A 22,158-nucleotide genomic window follows, 5' to 3' on the forward strand; every position below is an offset into this window, starting at 1 on the left:
AATGACTTGACTTTACCACTTCCAATATGTACATTCTTAGAACAGGTATAAATTTTAAACTTTTCATTATAAAGTAGCTGATGACCACAAACTTACCAAAACAAAAGAGTCTTAACTGTAACTTTCTTCCCTTTCTATGGCACATCCAACAAAATGGTCATCGTGTTCATTCAACACCTTGTGTTCCTTCTGTGATAAAGATATGTAAGACAAGGTGTTTAACCAGCAGTTACTGACATGGGAGAGAAGACTTTTACCCAAATAATTACATAATATGAAGATAGCAATGCAACTTACTAATGTACTCAATGACAGAGAACTGTGCTAGATACTGTGCAAAATATATGACTTAAGTTCTTATACAACACACCAGGGAGATGTAGGAGATGGCATTTGATCTGGGCAATATTCAAGAGACAGAAACAGAAATATGCCTTAGAAAGATTAAAGATGGATGGATTGGAATGGGAAGATCAGGTAGAAAGCTACTGCCACAGTTCTTGCATAGACTAGTAATGATCTAAACTAAAGCAAAGAATTTTAATTGAGATAGGAGGAAACTACAGGCCCCAGGGTTTAAGATAATTAGCTCAAGATAACATATTTAGCCACTTGCAAATGCAATGAAAAGACACAAGAAAGTTACTGAGGAAAGTAAGATTTTGGCAACTGAGTCAACACTGTTGCTACAGGTTAGGAAGCTGACTCTAAGGTGAATCTAAGGTTTGAAGCTAAGTGAACTGAAGAAGCATCAATAAACAAGAGAGGCTATCTCAGCAGCTTGTTGTGGAGCTGGAGACAGCTAACAGTGCAGTGGTCTCCATTTAAACTGTTCCTGTTTTGTTCTCCACATTTTATCTTCTCATTTTAAAGCAACACATTATATCTTCACATCTTATAATCTCAGAAATGTCTATTTGTCTTTCTTGATTTTCTTAACGTATAAATTTTTCCCAGTCAAGCACAATATAAGCAGCAAATATCCCATTTTCTATTAACAGCCTATTTATATACTAAGCAAATAAATTTAGGCATACTTATACTAAAATAATTATGTATGCAAAAATAAGAGTAGAAAGCTGCAGCCAAATGCATTTATTTTCAATTTAAAAGGCTGCTTATCACTTTGGGAGGGGCAGGTTTAAAAGTGTGAATAAGCAGGGGGAAAAAAAAGATTTAAGTGTCTTTTCCTCCAACTACCAGTACACAAACTACACCTTCTGTTACAGACTGAGCACTTGTGTCCTGCGCCCGCTTCCCAAATTCACATTGAAATTCTATCCTCCCACATGACAGTACTAGGAGGTAGGCCTTTGGGAGATAATCAGATCATAAGGGTGAAGCCCTCACTGATGAGATTAGTGTCCTTTTTTAGACAGCTCCCTCACCCTTCTGCCGTGAGGACACAATGAAAAGATGGCCATCTGTGAACCAAGAAGCAAGTTATCAACAGATAATAAATCTAAGCACCCTGATCCTGGATTACCCAGACAAAAACCAAGAGAAATATGTTTGTTGTGTAAGTCACCCAGACTATAGTATTTATGTTGTAGCAGCCTGAATAGACTAAGAAATCTTCTAATTAAGTATTCATTAAATTTTGAAAATAAACAATGAATCTAACTTCTATCATTTATGTAATTCTCACAAAAACAACAAAAAATCTGTTTTTTCTGTTATTACTATGTATCTTTAAAGTCTAACAGTAAAGGAATGTATTTTATATCTTGCTCCAATACAACACTACCTTTAAGTGAAATAAACATACATTCTGGGGAAATTTGGGTATAACTTTTTAACATGAGCTTCAACAAGGTAAATGTAAACTAAACATAAAGAAGAATATACTTTTATGGTTAGCACAATGTTTAGGACAAAGATATTCTGTTGAATAAATGCCTGAGTTTCAGTTATAAATATACTATCTCAAAGCAAATACAGAGACAGCGTATTTTAGCTACTTCAGTGTTAAGACTTACTTTTCTTTTAAGAAAACATTTACTGAGCATTTTCCACATGCCAGGCATTGTTCTTTGCACTTCAGTGATGGCTCACTTAATCCCTACAACTACCCCTGGCACGATTATCCTCATTTTACAGACGAGAATACTTAACACAAAAACACTAAGCTATGTGCCCAAGATAACATAGCTAAAAAGTAAAAGATAAGTGCCCAAGATAACATAGCTACAAGGGTACAGGGTTTGTACCAAATCACTCTAATTCCAGAGCCTACCCTTTTATTTTATTTGGGTTTCCCTGGTGGCTCAAGCAGTAAAGAATCTGCCTGCAATGCAGGAGACCTGGATATAATCCCTGGGTTGGGAAGATCCCCTGGAGAAGGAAATGGCAGCCCACTCCAGTACTCAGGCAAGAGTATGTATGAGCAAATGTATCTATAAGCAAATACATCTTTTTTCTAATCCAAAATATAGCTTTATACACCATGTTCTACACCTTGCTCTTGTCACTCAATTTATCTTGTAATAATGTGCAAACTCCTCCCTCATTCTCTTCCTAACTACATAGTATTTACATTACACTGACTGAATTACTTTACCAGTTCCCAACAGACTGTCACCGGGGTTTCCCTGGTAGCTCAGATGGTAAAGAATCTGTCTGTAATGCAGGAGACCTGGGTTCGATTCCTGAGTCAGGAAGATCCCTTGGAGAAGGGAATGGTAACCCACCCCAGTATTCCTGCCTGAAGAATTCCATGGACAGACCATGGGGTTGCCGTGTTGGGCATGATGAGTGACTAACACACAACTGTCGGGTTTCCCAGATGGCGCTAGTGGTAAAGAACCCGCCTGCCAATGCAGGAGACCTAAGAGATGTGGGTGTGATTCTTGGGTTGGCAAGATCCTCTGGAGACAGGCATAGAAACCCACTTAAGTAATCCTGGCTGGAGAACCCCATGGACAGAGGAGCCAGGCAGGCTACAGCCCACAGGGCCGCACAGCCAGACACGACTGAAGCAACTCAGCACACAGACTGCCACAGTGTCGCTCCTAACGTTTTGCTGTTGTAACAATGCTGTAGTCTCACTCACTTTGTATACACAAACGGAGCTATCAAGTCAACAGCTGTACTCTTGGATGTCTTGAAGAAAGGGTATGTACATTTGTAATTCTGATATATGATGGCAAAATAACCACTGTAAAAACCTATGAACACTTATTTACTGACAGCCTCATTGCAGAGATGGTACTCCAGTCATACACAGGTCTTCTGCACTTTTTAGTATGAATGAGGCTGAAGAGTACTCACGGCTTAAAAGTCAGTTGTATATCCTTTTCTGTGAAGTGCCTGTTCTTATCCATTGCCATTCTGCTGTTTTTACCTCATCAATATTTAGAAGTGCTTTATATCTCAGAGATTTACACTTTGATTTTAATAAATATTAAACTTTGTATTTTCCGGTTTGCCTTTTACCTTTGTTTACCGTGACTTCTGTCTAGCAAAATTATTTTTACTTCTATGCAACTTACCTTTTCTACGCCTATTCACAATTCAGAAAGTATTTCCTGACTCCAACAAAACCATTATTTGTGAGGGTTGTACATTTTATTGGAAACCTTAAATACTCTTCAGACAGAACACAATGTCTTCAATCAAGGCTCTCATGCGACCTACAGGGAAAAGTGCAATTTCTGAACTAGGGGCAAGGAGAGGGACAGCACAGAGGATGAGTGCTTAATTTGCCAAAAGGACCTCCTCACGAGTTTACAAAATTATTTTTTAAAAATCAGTCCATGTTTTCTTCAAGCACATTTTTATCATTATAGCCTTTACATTTAAATATTTGATTCATCTGGAATTTATCCAATATATACATGGCATGAGGTAAATCCAACTTTTTATACACTAGATGATGCTCCTACTTATACCAAGATCATTTATTGAATATCTCTCACTTGAATTTTTTTCTCCATGCTTATGTCTGGGCTCTATATTGTTTTATTCATTTTAAATGTCCATATGTAGGGCTAGCAAGGTTTTAAACTACCAAGGTTTTAAAATTAAAACATGCTATTAACTATATATATATATACCTTTTTTTTTCTGCTCTTATTTTTCAATTTTCCTGACTTCTCTGGTTTATTTTTTCCATATGAACTAGAAAATCAATTTGTCCAGTTCCTGGGAGAAAAAATCATTTGGTATTTTTATTAGGATCACATTAAATTGACATTAATTTTAGAGAAACTGATAGGGTTATGTAGGTTAAGCATTCCTCTCCACAAATGTGGTTACCATTTACTGCAGCTTTCTGTATCTCTCATAAGTGCTTTCAAGTCGTCTTCATATTCTAGGCGTTGCACATTTCTTAGCTAATTCCTAAGTCATTGTACCTTTTTCTTGCTCTTGTTAAGTACTGACTTTTGACTGTTGACATCTAATTGAACCTTCCTTCCACTAGGTTTGGTTTTGTTTTCTAATTGAGGTATAGCTGATTTATAATATTATCTGTTTCAACTTTACAACACAGTGATTCACAATTTTTAAAGATTATATTCCATTTATGGTTATTATAAATTATATTTACATATATTCATACAAGTATATGTAAATATAATTTATATATATATATTATATTATTGGCTATATTCCCTATGCTGCACAATATAGCCTTACAGCTTATGTCATACAAAGTAGTGCCTCTAACCATATTTGCCTTCCGCCTCTTCCTTCTCCCCACTGGTACTCACTAGCTTGTTTTCTGTATCCGTAAGTCTGTTTCTTTTTTATTATATTCACTATTTTTTAGATTCCACATAGAGGTGATATCATAGTTTTTGTTTTTATCTGACTTATTTCACTAAGCATAATATCCACATACATCCATGTTGTTGCAAATAACAAAATTTCATTCTTTTCATGGCTGAGTAGTATTCCATTGTGTGTATGTATATACACACACACAAACACACACACGTCTTCTTCATCCATTCATCTGTTGATAGACACTTAGATTGCTTCCATATATTGGTGACTATAAATCATGCTGCTGTGAACACTGGATTACATGTACCTTTTCAAACTAGTGTTTCCATTTTCTTTGAATATATGGCCAGGAGTAGAATCAGTAGTCCTTTTTTCTTTCTTTGAAGAACCCCCATACTGCTTTCCACAATGACTGCATCAATTTACATTCCCATCAACAGTGTACAAAGCTTCCCTTCTCTCCACATACTTGCCAACATGTTATCTGTGGTGTTTTTGATGGTAGCCATTCTGACAAGTGTGAGGTGATAACTCATTGTGGTTTTCATCTGCATTTCTCTGATGATTAGTGATGTAGAGAATCTTTTCACAGGCCTAATGGCCATCTGGATGTTTTCTTTGGAAAAATGTCTATTCAGGTCTTCTGCCCATTTTTAAATCAAGTTTTTTGCTTTTTGATATTGAAATGTATGAGCTATTTATGTATTTTGAGTATTAACCCCTTATGGGCCATATTATTTGCAAATATTTTCTCCCATTCAGTAGGTTATTTCCATTTTGTCAAAGATTTCCTTTGAGGTGTTCACCAGGTGGATGTTTTTTTCTCTTTTGCTTTTTTAATACTTATTTATTTGGTTTTTCCAGGTCTTAGTTGTGGCATGTGGGATCTAGTTCCCTGACTAGAAGTGAACCCAGGTCCCCTGCCTTGGGAGTACAGTCTCAGCCACTGGACCACCAGGTTTTAATTTTGACTTTGGGCAAGTTATTTAACCTCCTGAAGTTCTATTTCCCTCACCTATAAAACTAAGCTAACTGTACTGTGCAGGATGGATTTAACGCTTTTGGATAATGTATAAAGGATTCAGCACAGTGCCTGGCACATAATGGAGGTTACATTATTTTCAATGTCTGCATCCTTGTACCTAATATATTCCAAATAATATTTCTCATTAGTAAGTTTCTCCAACTACGAGGTTGGTATCTTTCTTCTCTCCTTTACACTGTCATATTAACTTCTAAGTGTTTCCTTCCCCTCTTAGTCCTAGTAGCAGAGACTTACTCAGCTCCCCAGCTGAGTGCAGAAATAATCTTAGGTTCAGGCAAAAGTAACAGCAACCTTGCAGAATTTTACCTAATTATTCTTCAAGAAATAAGTGTAAGTCTATGAAGTTCATTCTTGTTAGATAGTCTAGTTATGTCATCTATAGCTGAGCAATAACTTGATCAAAAATCAGAAAGTATACATGTGCTGATTCACAAAGACTTGGGACCAACAATGAGAAGGCATCACAAATTCCTTCAAAAAACTTATAGGTAAAGAATCAAAATTTCCTCCAATTGTTTTCAGAAGCTCTGCTTCTGAAATTAAAACCTGGTAGGGACTTCTGTGGTGGTCCAGTGCCTGATACTCTGGGCTCCCAATGCAGTGGGCCCAAGTTCAATTCCTAGGCAGGGAACTAGATCCCACATGCTACAGCTAAGACGTGGAACAACCAAATTCTGCTCAGGGTCTCTTTTACCCTTACTTTATTCCTTTTCTCACTTTCATTTCCCTTTCACAAAAGCAAGATCATTATCTCAGAAGGCACATTTCTCAGGGGCTCTTGCCTAGATGCCAGCACACACACAATTAATAGTTAAAACTATTTCAGCTTTCAACTATTTCACAACTTCTATGTGACATCTTGTGACTTCAAAACCTCTGTTTCCAATAAAATCTGGAAATCATAAAGTCAGACAAAATTAACTAATAGGTTTCTGTCAGTTAAATGAAGCAAATGAACCTATTAATAAAACTCAAATAAGCAGTCTATCAAATGGCACCTTATAAATACAAACGTTTTAATTTTATCTATATGTAAAAATTCAAGTTTACAAAACATGAAATAGAGCAGGCAACCATTTAGATTACTTCAAATTTACAAAGGTGTTATATTGCTAGGTACTTCAAACAGTCTTCCAAAAGCACAAAATTAAATATCGTTAGTGGATTATTAATTTCTTGAAAGGTTGGAACCAAGAAGAATGCTAAACTACTATGAACCGAAGAGTAAACAAAATATAAAATAAAACATTTCATGCCATTAGTTCTATTCTTTTTCCTCACAGTACTGAATTTACTGATTAAATATTGTTACCAAGTTCAAAACACAATTCACCTCACCAAATCTTCTCTCTCTCCTCCTAAAATAAAAGTTAACATTCCTCCTCTTCCAGGATTCCCTATTTCTATTCCTGAGTCAACCAAGGATCATACTTGGCTCTTCCCTTTACCCTTACCATTCACTTCCATCTGGTTACCAAAGCCTGTCCATTCTGTCTCCCTCATCTCATGCTCCCTTCTTGTTTTAAAGAGCTACTCTCATAGTCTAATTAATTTCTCTACCTCCAAATTCTCTCCCTTCTATAAAAACCAGATATGACCCATTGCAAACTACAGATATCAAAGGATATCTACCAAATTAAATTCAGGCTCCCTAATTTCATTAACTCTATAATCTGACCTCAATTTTACTTTTCTAACCTTCTAGTTCACTATTTGCAGACATTTCAGTTAACTAAACTACTATTCTCTCAATAGGCCTCATATCTGCCTATTTCCATTTGAGGTGCTTTACCTATAAAGCACTCTTCTACATTCTTTCCTCCTTGAAATACTATATATTCTTCCAGTTCATATGTTATTTTCCCTTTAGAAACTCATCTACAATCCACTCCATCCCAAAGGGTTACACTATTCATCCCGACACAGCACTCTGTTTATGCATTTATAACACAGCATATTTTATATCCATTTCTATCCATGCACTTAAAAGAATTCTTCCCTTCTAGATCTTTAAATGATAATGATCACATTACACTTAGAAGCTTATCAAACAATACATATTTTTAAAGTTTCATTTACAAATATTTTCTAATGAGTTTATCAACTTTGTAAAGTGAGACAAAACTGTGTTAAATTTTTAAAAATAAATTTAGTTATTGTTCCTTTTAGATACGCTAAAATTAAAGATGTTCTTTCTCCTTAAGAAATAAACAGGGGAGGAAATAAAGACTAAACTGATGTATATGTTTGTGGTGGCATTACTTACAACAAAAATCTAGAAACAAATTGCAGAAAATAAGAGAACACAAATTTTGGTATATTTAAATAATGAAATGTTAAATAATCAGTAACAAAATCCCCAAACCATAATTCCATTTTAAAATGGTATTTTAAAACTGTAGAGAAATACTTACTAAATTGTTACTCAATTATTACTGAAAAATAGTTGAGAAACAAGAACATATTCCCAGTCCATAATCAGAAATATGTTAATATATGAACACAGAAAAACTGTCAAATGACAGCAGTATTTATCTGTGCATGACAGCATTATGGTTGATTTCTATTTTCCCTGTATTTTCTGATTTCACTACCAAGAATATGTAATAAAACCATCAAAAACTAAAAATGTGTTATTTTAAAACAGTGACACCCAGCAAAAGAATAAAATGAGACTAAACTTAGATATTAATAAAGAAATAAGGTATTTTAAAGTAATGTGAAAAACACATTATTAAAGGATTACAGAATGTTTTCTTCATGGCCTAGAAAAGCTGAAATTAAATTCTGCAGTGCTAGAACTGAAGAAAAATGAGTAATTCATGTACACAAAATACTATGGCTTAAAGAAAGCCATCAAAATTCAAGAAATTTCCCTTTTAACCAAATTAACTCCAATAATACAATTATACTCAGCACAGATTTTTTTTTGCATGTAAAGTAACCATAACAGTTCAAGATATAAAAATAATTATTGCCTTTTAAATTCCATCAGCATGGGGAAAAAAAAATCTATAGAAACTGAAAGGAGAAAACCATGGGCTCTTTAATAAGGTTTATTTATTAATGATTTCCACTTTTCTACTTACGAACACAATCCTAGTCCAAAGAAACCCTGTAACAATGGCTGAATATATTTCCTCCATTGTTTTAATATGTGTCTCACATAATCTGATACACCTTTTGCCTGGGAAAATTTAGTATCTATGAAGTCAGACTTTATTTCTTCAAAACAATTTTACAAATACATGAGGGTTGTGAAAAATGCCCTTTTACAACCGTGCTACGCTCATATGACACATCGGGGACAGAACCCAGAGTACAGTCAGTCCTCCTTTTCCCTGAGTTCCTCATCTCAGCATTCAACCAACATGTGGATGGAAAACAGCTGACCCTTAAACAACATGTGTTTGAACTGCACAGATCCACTTATACATGAGTTTACTTCAATAAATACTTGCATTTTCATTTTACAGATCTTTAAGTGTAGGGTAAAGTTTATGTTCAATTAGAGATCACAATATGTGGAATCATAAAACTAGGGTTTGAGTTCTGATTCTATCCAAATTGTTACTGCTTCTTGCCCTTGGATGAGTCACTTCAATTTCTTTGTTTTTAAGGTAGAGAGAACAGTATGGGGATTTTCAACTGCATGGAAGATCAGTACACCTAATACTCATGTTGTTCAAGGGTCAACTACATTTGGGGGAAAAAAATTCCAGAAATTTCCAAAAAGCAAAACTTGAATTTGCCATGCCAGCAGTTATTTACGCATCATTTACATTGTATTTATAACTATTTACATTGTACTAGGTACTATAATCCAGAAATGATTTAAAATATATGCAAAGGTTATATGCAAACACTATGCCAGTTTATATAAGGGACTTGAGCATCCATGGATTTTGGTATCTGTGAGGGTGCTGGAACTAATCCTCCATGGATACTGAGACACAGACTGTACTTATTCAAAGGCAATGGAAACTAGACCACCTAGGCTGCCATTTGTAACAAGAACCCTTAGTAACTGCTCAAACTGTGAAACTGGAATCTTCATACTCCTATTCTTTCAAGGAAAATGTGGCTCCATTTCCAATCAGATAAAAACACTAACATATCAAACACAAAGACAAAATCATTGGTTCCAAATCATTTTAAAAAGCTTCTATCTGTTAGACTGCTCAGATTAGGCATCTACCACTATTACTGCTTCTCTACTGGTTAATGGTTTTATAAAGCGTTCTCCAAACCAATGCATCCTACAGAGATACCATGGAAGACTTGATACAATATAATTAAACCAAAGTTCCAATGTTAGCCACCAAATCTGTTGTGCCAGGCAGTTACTATGGACCTTGGATAGTAGCACAGCATAGCATTAGCACAAAGGGATACAGAATATGATATATAACAGAACAAAGAGAAAGAACGGGGTGTTACCATAGTTAAGGTTTTGTTCCTTGGTTTAAATAGTCTTCATACCACACACGGTTATAATGAAGTACCAAAGTGGTATCACAATGCAAGCATCTCAGTAAAATAATGATTCATTTCAATGAGCCATCAACAGAATGGCAAAAAAAAAAAAAAATCTGTGCATTAGAATTTGATCTGCCTCAAATAGAGTATACTATTGTAAATAATTTTAAACACAAGCACAATTTAGTGAATACGGTAGGAGACTGGGAGACTTAAATTTTCAGGTTCAGTTTATAGCTTTTCACCAGTCACCTGCTGTTTTGACAAGTTACTTACCAACTTGTGCTGCCATTTCTCCGTAAACTTATCCCCTAAGATGAGGATAATTCTTGCAAACTGTGTCACAAGCATTTTGAAAGGAACCATGAGTTATTGTGTAATGCTCTTGAAATTCCTCAGATGTAGGTCCTACACAAAGTAAAGTATCATTATACATCTCTCTAACAGTAGTCAACTGTTTGCATTACGATTTTTTCCCTGCCCTCGACACTGTGACTCTTGGACACTAACCTTTCTCACAGTAAGGCGTCCAAAGCAAGCCTCCATTCCTGACCCAAGTGATCATTTTTTCAAGTCTTCATATCATCCACATCTTTCTCTTCATTAGAAACGTATTGTGAAAATTAGGAGTTATAAAACAGCTTCTTTGGTATTATATGCTTTGATTCATTAAGCAATATATGGGATAATTTGGAATTTTTAATCTACTCTAAGGTGAATAATTGTATTTCCCATATTTATCCATCTATTTTCCTATATTATTTTTTAAATTTCAACTTTTTTTTAAGGAAGTCATTTATAGATTTATGCTTTATGAACAGAGAAAACAAGTCAGGAAATGAAGAAACAAGAGAGGCAAGCAAATTACTGCTATATGACCAAAGTGTTTTCACTGCAATGATCAACAGCAGAAATTACCATTTAGGGACACAAAAAAACAGTATCAATGCTCATAATCTTTTTATCTTCTGTAGAAGAGTTGAGCACAAGCTATAATAAATTTTCTCATACTATTCAAAACTTTATCTACTGCTGGCTTTGCAATGAAGTTAGTCTTTGGTTCAAGAATAAAATATACATATTTGAATTTTTAGTTTCTGTTGATAGGAGTATTATATCTGAAACAGAATTCTCACCCTTCTTACATGGTTCCTAAAATGTCTTCACTTTGAATTTATGCACAGGGAAGAGACTAGGGATGGATAATAAAACATGATGTCTTCACTGTATAACCTTAGTCATAAAATAGTAATTTTTGAGAGATTTTTTTAAAGCCCTCAGAATTACATTAAAATAATGATGGAAACTAGCTTCCTCCAATATGAATAATTATTCCTCTACATTCTAAACATGGCAGGGGCAAAACTGTGGGATAAAGATAAAAACCACAGAATTTAAAGTGATCTAATACTTGCTACTCTAGTGATTAAACTCTTTTAAATTTCAGTTTCCTCATCTGAAAAAGGAGGACCATAACACCTGTCAGCTGATATACAAGGCTGCTGTGAGGATTAAAAGAGATACATAATCTATGTGAAAGAACTTTGTACACCATAAAAAGTTATTAAAACAGTCATTTTAACATAACTATCAAATTATTTGCAAATTATGGATGTAAAAGTTTAGCACTATGTCTAACAGAAAACAAAAATAGATGTGTAAAACATGTATCTAGGAGCATGGACACCAAATCTTATCTATGGCTAGATAGAGAGTGAGTAAATAATCTTAATAAGAAAAGTACACTTGCTAAATGTTATCTTAAAATTTCAGAAGCAAATTTAGAAGTACAAAAATAAAACAAGTTTACTTAGATGGACTGACCTAACACTTTGAAGATTAAATATACTATCTACCTGTTAGCTATGAATTAAGGAGGAAATTGAGAGGTTCTAAATTTTAAAAGGTTTAAAAAAATTCCTATGAAGGAAAAATATATACAAGAAAGTGAAATAGATATACACTTCTCTGCAAATAGTTCAGAAAGAAGTAGTAGTGATAGCAAGGAATATGCATATACAAGAAAACGAAGATGACCATGGACTTAATCTGCATTCTTGGTATAATAAAGGAAATCAGTGAACTCTCCCCAAGTGGTTACTAGAATGCCCAGAATGGAAACTTCTCCCAACAGGCCATAGGACAAATCTATTTACTACACTGTAAGGGTAGAGTCCTCCAGTAGGTTATCATGCCTCTCAAGAATAGCTTATCTATGAATAAGGCCACCTCTTCCTCTTTTACTTCTTAATATTTAGTATGCTTATAAAGCGAATCTCTGTAAGAAAATAATTCTTAGCTCTCTGCCTCCTTTCTTCATGACTCAAGTTTAAGGCTCTGATGAAGTGAATGATGTTTATTATATGCTCCTAAAATTCAACCAGACTCACTCTGTTCCCAGGAGACTTTAAAACGAATTAAATAAGAAAACCTCCAAATCTTCTAATTCACTTCTCAAACTCACAAATGTTTTAAAAATGGTTAGGGAAGAAGCACATTTATATCATTAAGGGATTATTCCAAAGAGAAATAATTTTAGTTAAAAACATTATTACATTTCCCACCCAATCCCCTTAAATCAAAACTGAGGTTAAAAGATTAAGTCCCTGTGGGAGCAACTACCTCCATTTGACATTTTACTTTTCCTACCTATGTAACTCGGTACACTTCAATACATCATTTAATTTGACCTTCTAGTAATAAAAGTTTTCCTCAGGATAAAGACTCTCTGCTATAAAGCTAAGCTATTTCAGCTCCAGATTTACTTTCTGGGTATTTATGTGATCAATCATCGAATTAAACTTAAGACTTCATTTTTCCCAGAAATCTTCAATTCTATCCAATGACATTTCTCATCATTTAAACTTCATAGTCTCAATATACATGCCACATCATGTAGAATTTCAATACTTTCTAGCTATTTCATTTACGTATGCCTTAATGCCCAACCAAGGCTCTAAATTTTTCAAAGATAAAGTTTATGCCTTTCATTTTTCTATCCCATAGACTGTGACGTACTCTGAACGAACAATAAGGCAACCCTAAAGAGGTATCAAAACTTAGGTAAACCCACCCTCCCAACTTTATATTGCCAAATAATGGTTCCAGGATGAAGCAACAGTGATATAAAGGTCACAATGCAATCATCACAATGTCAACATGACCACAAAGAAGCCTCTTCTGGCGAGTTTCTCAGAACCTCACCTATAGGGTTAAAAGCTGTTCCAGGTACTAAGTTATTATACTATTAGCACACAGTGTCTACCACCCTTGTCTTAGACACAGAATAGATGCTAAATAACATTTAAAGAATTTAAATCTTAGTAAATTTTAGTAACCATATTGGCAATTTCTATGTGCTAGCTTTGTACTTTCTACTTGTCCTGTAGCCTCTCAGAAATTACTAAAGCAAAACAGAGATACATTCAGTTACATTTGGGGGGCATGTTAGGTGTAAGAATAGTAACAGCCCCATTACCATGAAAATCTCAACCTGAGGCAGTATTCCAAGCTAAGTAAAAAAGGTAAAGAACCCATCTGCCTCTGAAGCAGTGATTACAAATATGTATCAATAAATTACCATTCATGTTTAACAACATGACAATCTCAATGTCTAAGATTATGAAAATCTGATGATTCCATAGAATACTCTTCAGGAGGCAGAGTACAAGAAAACTGCCATTTACCTTGTTTTGCAATAATTAAACCTCTTGTATTAAGCATCACTACCATTCATCCAAAAAAAAATTAAATTACAAACTAAAGCAGAAGAAAAGAGATTAAAACTCAATCAACAAAAAAAAGGTGAAAACTACACAGTAATTTACAAGTTAGGAGAATGAGGTTGGGCATGGTGTGAAATGATTATGAAAAATGAGTAACATGCTCTAACACCTTTAATATCTTATGCCTTCATTAACCTCTTAAAAGACTAACAAGAAAAAAGCACGTAAATAATGATGTGGTAAAGAAAACTAATTGCCATAGAAAATACCTAGATGCCATTATTGTTAAAGTTAAAATAAATTGTGAATCAGTACAGCTGTAATCTTATCTGAATTTACCATCTTAAGAATTAACTTTTAGTTAACACAACTGAAAAAAAAATTCACCTATTTCTAAGTGTGGTAGTATTTGACTTTAAAATATGTATAACAAGGAAAACAGAACATGAAATATGACCCAATTCCTCAAAATTCTCATTATCCTACAAATTATTTTAAATTTGGTTTGTATGGCTACTACATTATCAGGACATCTCATAGACACAAAACTTTCAATAGCTAGTGTTACTACTTGAAAGTAGGAGACTAGAGAAATAAAAAACATGTCAAACTAAACAAAATCATGTATTTAAAATACAACAGAGAGAACAACAGAATAATTAGGATTATGTTTTAGTCAAGTAAAAAGGTTTCATCTTAATTTCCCCCCTCTTTCTGATATATGGAAAGCACACAGTAAATTATACATTTAAAATCTGTTCAGTGTGCCTGAACAGTGCTTAGAAAAAAGGACCTACATACTGTATATTCTTTATCAATATACTCAGCATCAAAGAAGATCTATATACTGCAGGGTAGTTTTCTCTATTGTTTTACATCACCAAAATTAATTTCAGAAACCACCGCTTCACACAATAAGGATTCATAACAGCAGCAGTTAAAAAAAGAAACACAAAATAATTAAGTTCTTAGAAGCATGCAAACTGTAAAGGATATATTTTATGCCTAGTTTGCTTTTAAAGCTTGGTCAAAAAAAAAACATGAGTTTAGCAAAATTGTATGACATTTCAAACTTATTATAACTATTAGAGCAAACAAAAAGTTTTTCAACTTACCTGGTTTCTTTCTGGATTTTTCATGACCTAGCTGCCCTAGATCATTACATCCACACGTGTACACGGTTCCATCATCCAGAACAAATACAGTATGTCTGAGTCCACACCCTACATCTCGAACCTTTTTGTTTATAAAAAAGTCACTTTTTCTGGGCTCTAGTACAATTTCTTCATCAATTCCACCCAAACCTAGCTGTCCAAAAGAAGCATTTCCCCAGCACAACATGTTTGTGATTCTTCTGGTCTTCCAGTTTCAATAAAAAACTCCCTTCTGAAACACTGGCAAGTTGGAGGTGTCTCTATGTCTGAGAAGATAGAAAAGAGTTAGTATGACTTCAAAGAAAAGAATGTATAACTGCTCTTTCAAGTGCTAGGCTACAATAATCACTTTATATTAAACATGAAATCTATAATGTGCTACCTAAGTATTATTCAGTTTCCAAAACCAGTCAATGGGATATTCTTAAAATTATTACATAGAAACGTTTAGGAAAAATACATCACTCCCCATGACTACAAAACTTAACTATTAACTACCTTTGACTTTTTGTTATCTTCTGATAGACTAATTGAAATATTAAGTATCTTGACGAAGTTAATCTTTTTTGCTTTTTGCTTTGGATAATTTCAGTGGGAGTAAGATACAAGACATCTGTCCACTGCCCCCAAAATCAGATGTATACTCAGTGAAAAACTTAAGACTACAGAAACATAAACCCTTGCAATCTCCCTCAAGTCACAGAGCAAGTGAATAATTAGACTGTCTAATAATACCTACCTCCACATTAACAGAAAACTGAAGTTCTTATCTGTACTAGAAAAAGCCAATAATGGAAACTTTGAGTTTCCCACAATTTAAAAAGACTCTCTCAACTATTCATAGTAAGAGGTCCAAGGGAAAATTATAGTTCTCTAGTTAAACTCTGATCTTAAGAAAACCACCTCCAAAGATCGTACCTTACAAATCAAAATATCAACACTCTGACCTCACAATTAAATTTAAAACCTAAACCAGTGTACCTAATTATAATACAAAAGTATGCAGTTTAAAGATCAAGACTTCTCCCCCAAAATTCAACATTTTCTATTACCAGTGGTAACCCTGACTGAAAAACATTTCCCCAAGGCAATCTACGTCTATCTATACGCCTGAGACAATTATTTGAAGATGGGAGGAAAAAACTGCAAATAACATTGACACTGTCGATTTTTCAAGAACAGAAATGGGGACTGGGACACTGATAGTCTGATGGCGAAATCTGTAGAACTTTCCAGTACACTGACTGAATATTTCTTCGCTTACATAGACACGGTAACAAAGAGCTCACTTCATCTAAACCTACACAGATTTTTAGACACATCGCGTACTAAACACAATTACAGGAAGCCCGTCTTATTCCCGTTGTAGTCACCCACATTCCTTATACAGAACCTAAGAAGTTTCAAACCCAACTTTCCTACTTTCAGGCTAGCACAAATGCTGAAGCTGTATCGTTCCATCCACGACCCACCCGTCAAGAAAAGTTTCATTTCATTCTTTTGGGGCATCTGAACCCGATAGTTCCCGTGAGTTATGAATTGTCTGATCGGGTTTTGCTCTGTTTTTTCAAGGAGAGGACAGGAAAACACCCTTAATTTCAGTGCACGAGGTTTATCTATCCTTTTCTTTAAAAAGTCAGAGGGGTAATGAGAAAGACGTCCTCTCGCCAGCAACAGGTAGGGGAAAGAGAAGCACTTTATTCCCATCATTCCCTGAACACGCACTCAGAACAGCTCAGGGGGACCGCGGGAGAGAAATCATCTGCACACACCCAACCTCACGGGCAGACCAGTCAACTACGGCAGCCGCCCGCTCGCAGCAGCCGCAGAGACCAGTGGACGAGGCTCCGCACCTCGGCGGCCCTCGTCCCAAGGAAGCCCTTCCCCAGGGAGGTGCGACATTCCAGCCCCCGGGCCAAGGGGCCCGGCACTGCCCTCGTCCCCCACCCCCAACCCTGAGGAAACGCTGAGAAAGCACCCAGCGCCAGGCTGGCCTGTATCCGCCCAGCCTGGCCTGCCCCCTCCCTAACGCCGTCACACGCCCCCGAACCCGCCCGGGCAACGACTCACCGGGCCCCTCAAGGCAGGGGAAGCCCAGGGCGGCTGGGGGCGGCGCCTCCCCCCGAGAGCGAGGCAGCGCGGCAGCTGAGGCAGGTCTCCAGCTCCTGGACCCTCCTCCTTCAGCCAGTGGCGGCGAACACCAGCGCTCCTCCGGCGTCGGTGAAGGTGCTCCTCTCTTCGGCTCCTGTGAAACTTTACCAGGCTCCTCAGAGAAAAGCAGCCGCCACTGCTGTCCAGTCCAGAGCCAGCCGTCAGCTACCCGGATGGAGCGGGAGGGGAAGGACGGGAGGAGAGAGAAGCGGAGAGCACTAGGGGTGGGGAGAACTGGGGGAGAGACTGGGGAGGAGAAGGGAGAGGGGGAGGTGGTAACGCGGGGAGGGGGAGGGGCTGGCCGGAAGTGAGTCGCAGAGCACGCGCGCGAGCCCGCCCACTTCCCGGCCCGCGCGCCTGCGCCGGAATCCTCCCAGGGTACACCGACCCAGGCGCCTGCGTAGTGTGCTGTTTTGCGTTGCCTTTAGAGGAAAAAGTCAAATGCTGAAGTTAGGGTTTGCACGACGAGCGGAGGCGTTTGATGTGTCTTGTAACAGCGTTTCAGCGTGCACAAGGACCTTTTCGTGAAGAAATCTCATCGTTTTTTGGCTAGGTTGTCTTTTTCCCTGTTGGTTCCAGTCTGTTATTTTATTCCACCTTTATCCAAGGTGAATTTGAAGTCGCAGAAAAAAACATCGCAAACATGTAAATAAAGGCTGGTGAAGTCTTATTTTATCCCTTAGCCTCACATGGAGCTAATCTGAGCACGCCAGATGTATTCACAGCAATGATGGAGCCTCCTGGCGTTAAATATCAACACAAGTTCATGCTCCCGATAAAAAGTGTTGGCTGCCATCACTTTCTGCACTCTTTCTTGAAGATAAACATATTATGCAGGGCCTCTTTCATTCAGAGAAAATTAAGCAATGTGTGTGACTGGAGTTCCAGCCTCACATAAACAAACTGCATTTCCTAGACCGTCAAGGGGGGAAACTTTTGGCACTCTTGAAACTTTGTCACACTTTCCTAGTACCTTGACTTCAGAATGTTGAGAACCTAGAAAAAATTCCACAGTAAGCCATTATTTCTTTTATCTCCTTGAAAAGTATATCTCAGATTGGAAAGTGTCTGTGCTAAGACTACGTGTGTGAATTAGTTCCTTAGGGCTGCCATAACACAATACCACAAACTGGATTTCTGCTTGCTTAAAACAACAAATGTATTGTCTCACAGTTGTGGAAGCCAGAAGTCTGAAATCAAAGTGGCAGCAGGACTGGCTGTCTCCTGGGATCTCAGAGAATTTTCTCCATACTTATCTCCTAGACTGTGATGGTTGCTGACAGTTCTTGGCATTCTTTAGCTTGTAGAGGTAACACTAATTCCTGCCTCCATCTCCGCATGATTTCCTTCTCTGTGCCTCTGTGTCCTTCCCTCTTATAAAGACATCAGTCATTGGATTAATTCCCACCTTAATCGATTGTGACCTCTTTTTTAACTGCATTGCATCTACAATGACCCTGTTTCCAAATAAGGTCACATCCTCAGGTACTGGAAGTGAGGACTTCAACGGTCGCTGGGCAACCCAATTCAACCCAGAACCTTATTTCTGTATATTACAGAAATAGAGTAAAAATTACAAGGTACTTAAAGAAAGCATAATTTCAATGTTGGGAGTGGTGATGATGCTCATGAAACATACTTAATTCTTATTCTGATAGCTTCATTGCCCTTGTAGGGCTTTTGTTGTCTTTTAACCTTCAGGACTTTATGCCTTGGAATGTATCATTAAAGGGGAGGTTGTGGGATTTGAGTCTTCAAGGTATGTAATAGATGCTGCAACAAATAGACACTAAATATGAGTGTTAATGTGGTGAGTGTTTTTTTTTACCTTTTAAACATTTTTTACCTTTTAAACATTCCAGTGAGTATTCCTAATGAGTGAAAACTGATTTCCAGGAGCTCCAGGAGATGAGGGCACCAGGAGCTTCTTAAAAGTTTTGTCTGGCCACAGACTTAGAAAAGGAACGTATGGAGTGGGGAGGGATAGTTAGGAAGTTTGGGATGATCATGTACACACTGCTGTATTTAAAATGGATAACCAACCAGGACCTATTGTATACCACATGGAACTCTGCTCAACGTTATGCGGCAGCTTGGATGGAAGTGGGGTTTGGGGGGAGAATGGATATATGTGTGGGATACATGTGTATGTATGGCCGAGTTCTTCCCTGTTCACCTGCAACTACCACAAAATTGTTAATTGGCTATACCCCAATACCAAATAAAAAATTCAAAGTGTGGGGGGAAAAAAAAGAAAAAAAATTTGTCTGGGGAGGTGCCACATACTACTTCACATCTGCACACATGATGTTAGGAAGAACCACACACCTAGATGCAAGGGGACTGGGACACATAACCTCTGCTGAGTTTCAGGTACTACTTTATACCAGAGAAGAGAGCACAAATTGGTGGACAGCTATCTCTGCTACGTGGATGCATCTCTGCAATATTTTACAATATAGATCTTGCTTGTACAAAGTGGAATAGACTTTTGTAGATGTCCCTTTTAACCTTATAAATCTATGAAACTGTGATGTAAGATATCAGAAAAAAAGGCTTTGATTACCTTTAAAGTGAAATAAGCATAGGGTCAGAAGGTTATTAGGATAATATAAATTTTTCGTATAAAAGCAGCATGAGTAACTGATCATCAGTAAGTGTGGCCCATGGTGCTGGTTTGTCTGGATTCAGTGCCTGAACTTACAGGCCACTCAGACCTCTGTCCTTCTATCCTCCCAAAGATACCTACAGACATTTACTAATGGTCTGTTTTACAGAAAATTACTTCTCAGTCACAGTTTCTATGAATGGGGGAAATTAACAATCCTTCTCACTAGGTTGTGGGAATTTAATAAGATAACATGTACAATACCTTGAACTTGGCCAGTGTTTTGTAAATGTCAGCTTTACTATTACTAATATTACCTCTCCTGAACTACCAGTAGTAAGAGAACATTTGGGAAAGCATTCCATATCACAATGATATAATTTTAATATAGAACAAAAGTAAAATATGTTTTACATATTGTGTTATTTTCACTAAAAAAAATGCTCAGACTGTTGAGAAATAGGTGTTCATTCTGTCCCACTCTTTCCCTTGCTCCCTTCCATCTAGCCATACCCCTTGTGCTGTATACCACCTGACCTCCTCCATTCAGTTCTGTGGTCATGTTACTGCCTCAGTCTTCCCTGATCTCCCTACCCAAAAAACCAGCCCCTCACTTTCTATAACTTACCCTGTTTTATTTTCTCTGTCTATTATCACTACCTGATATTTATGTGTATAATACATAAATGTATGTTATATTTATTATATTATATACGCCATGTATAGCCTGTGCTCTGTAACAAGAGAAGCCACCACAAAGAGAGGCCCATGCACTACAACAAAGAGTGGCCTCAGCTCACCACCAAAAATAAAAATTAATTACTAAATTAAAACATACTTTGAGAATAGAATTAACAGAGTTGGGATGGATGGTTTGTAGGGGATCAGAGAATGGGAGGATGACTGGGCCACTACGAGCTTGCTGACTTGAGGACATTCACCACAATGAGGATGGCTGATGCGGGAAGAGCAAATTTTGCCTAGGAAAAATGAAGTGGTCTGTTTTGGCCTTAAGTCTGAAAAATCAAGAGTTTGTTTCTATATTAGTTTCCTAGGGCTGCCATAACAAAATCCCACAGACTGGGTGGCTTAAACAACAAAAATTGATTTACAATTCTAGAGGCTAGAAGTTAGATATCGGGGTTTTGGCAGGTTTCTTCTGAGGTCTCTCTTCTTGACTTGAAGATGGCTACCTTCTCCCTGGGTGTGCACAAGGCCATTCCTGCCTCTGTGCATTCTCTCTGTCCTAGTCTCTCCTTATAGAAGCACCAGGTATAATGGGTTGGGGCCCACTCGTTTTACCTTAATTACCTCTTTAAAGCCCTATCTCTAAATACAGTCACATTCTAACTTACTGGAGATTAGGATTTCAGCATATGAATTGGGGGGAGGTGGGGGACAGAATTCAGCCCATAAATTTTTTTCTTCCTTCTGAATTGCATTATAAAAAGTCCTTTTACTGTTGTCTTACTGGGTATGGACCTAGCCCTGAAGTGAGTGAGATGAAAGAAAGAATTCTCTTCTGCCACATAAATGAGAAAGCACAGAAGAAAATTGCTCTTCTTTTTAATAGATTCAAGCAAAACAATTTTGTTGATAATATTATATGTTATATGCCACTTAAGCAACAACATGAAGAATAATAATCCTAGATATTTATTATAGAATCCTTCTCAACTTTCACTCTCACATTTATACTAATCTCATTTCCTGCTCTAAATTTACATTCTGACTCCAATTTCCTTCTCAGTATCCAAGTGTGAAACAGTAGTAATGATCATATTATAACAACCTGAAACATTTTTTTAAATGCTCTCTTTTATAACTCTCTATAATTTCTTTCTGTTTTCTATCCCCTTATTACAAGAATTCAGCTGGCATTCAAACAGGCATAAGCCTGAAAAAAACCACATGTAATGTGGCTATTGACCAGTATGTGGGGATGTGTCCATGCCTTTGAAATTACAGCATGATTATTCCAGTTACTATACTTTCTAAACAGAGAGAGTGCTCAAAATGACTGTACAGATTTGTGGGTTTTTTTTTTTTCTTTTTGTGCAGTGTGGGCAATAAAAAATAAAAACTTTGTTTTAAAAAAGTCTTAGCTTATGATAAACTATGCTTTTAAATTAATTTTATCCCACAGCAATCATAAGATGAGAATTCTGTAAGTTCTAATTAATAATGAGCATCACAAAAGAAATACGGTATGAAGTGTAGAATCTATACATATATGAATCTTTTAAGTCTATCTATTTTTCTTTTAAA

General features: G+C 36.6%; 1 protein-coding gene across 7 annotated transcripts in view; it reads right to left on the reverse strand.

The window, feature by feature from the left end:
* HERC4 (HECT and RLD domain containing E3 ubiquitin protein ligase 4) overlaps positions 1-17,569 on the reverse strand; it is a 126,282-nt gene extending 108,713 nt beyond the window's left edge. For 2 of the 7 annotated variants that reach the window (XM_043927061.1, XM_043927060.1), the window contains exons 1-2: positions 17,202-17,566; positions 15,093-15,397 (exon numbers count right to left, since the gene is read on the reverse strand). In XM_043927061.1, coding sequence (XP_043782996.1) covers positions 15,093-15,318 — 226 coding nt within the window. In that variant the 5' untranslated portion in view covers positions 15,319-15,397; positions 17,202-17,566. Of the gene's footprint in view, positions 1-96; positions 190-10,528; positions 10,661-15,092; positions 15,398-17,201 lie in introns of those variants that run through there. The other 5 variants (XM_043927064.1, XM_043927062.1, XM_043927063.1 and 2 more) reach the window with 5 other exon arrangements.
* Between the last annotated feature and the right edge of the window lie 4,589 nt (positions 17,570-22,158).

This window comes from Cervus elaphus, chromosome 15 (genome assembly GCF_910594005.1).
Source record: "Cervus elaphus chromosome 15, mCerEla1.1, whole genome shotgun sequence".
Lineage (NCBI taxonomy): Eukaryota > Metazoa > Chordata > Mammalia > Artiodactyla > Cervidae > Cervus > Cervus elaphus.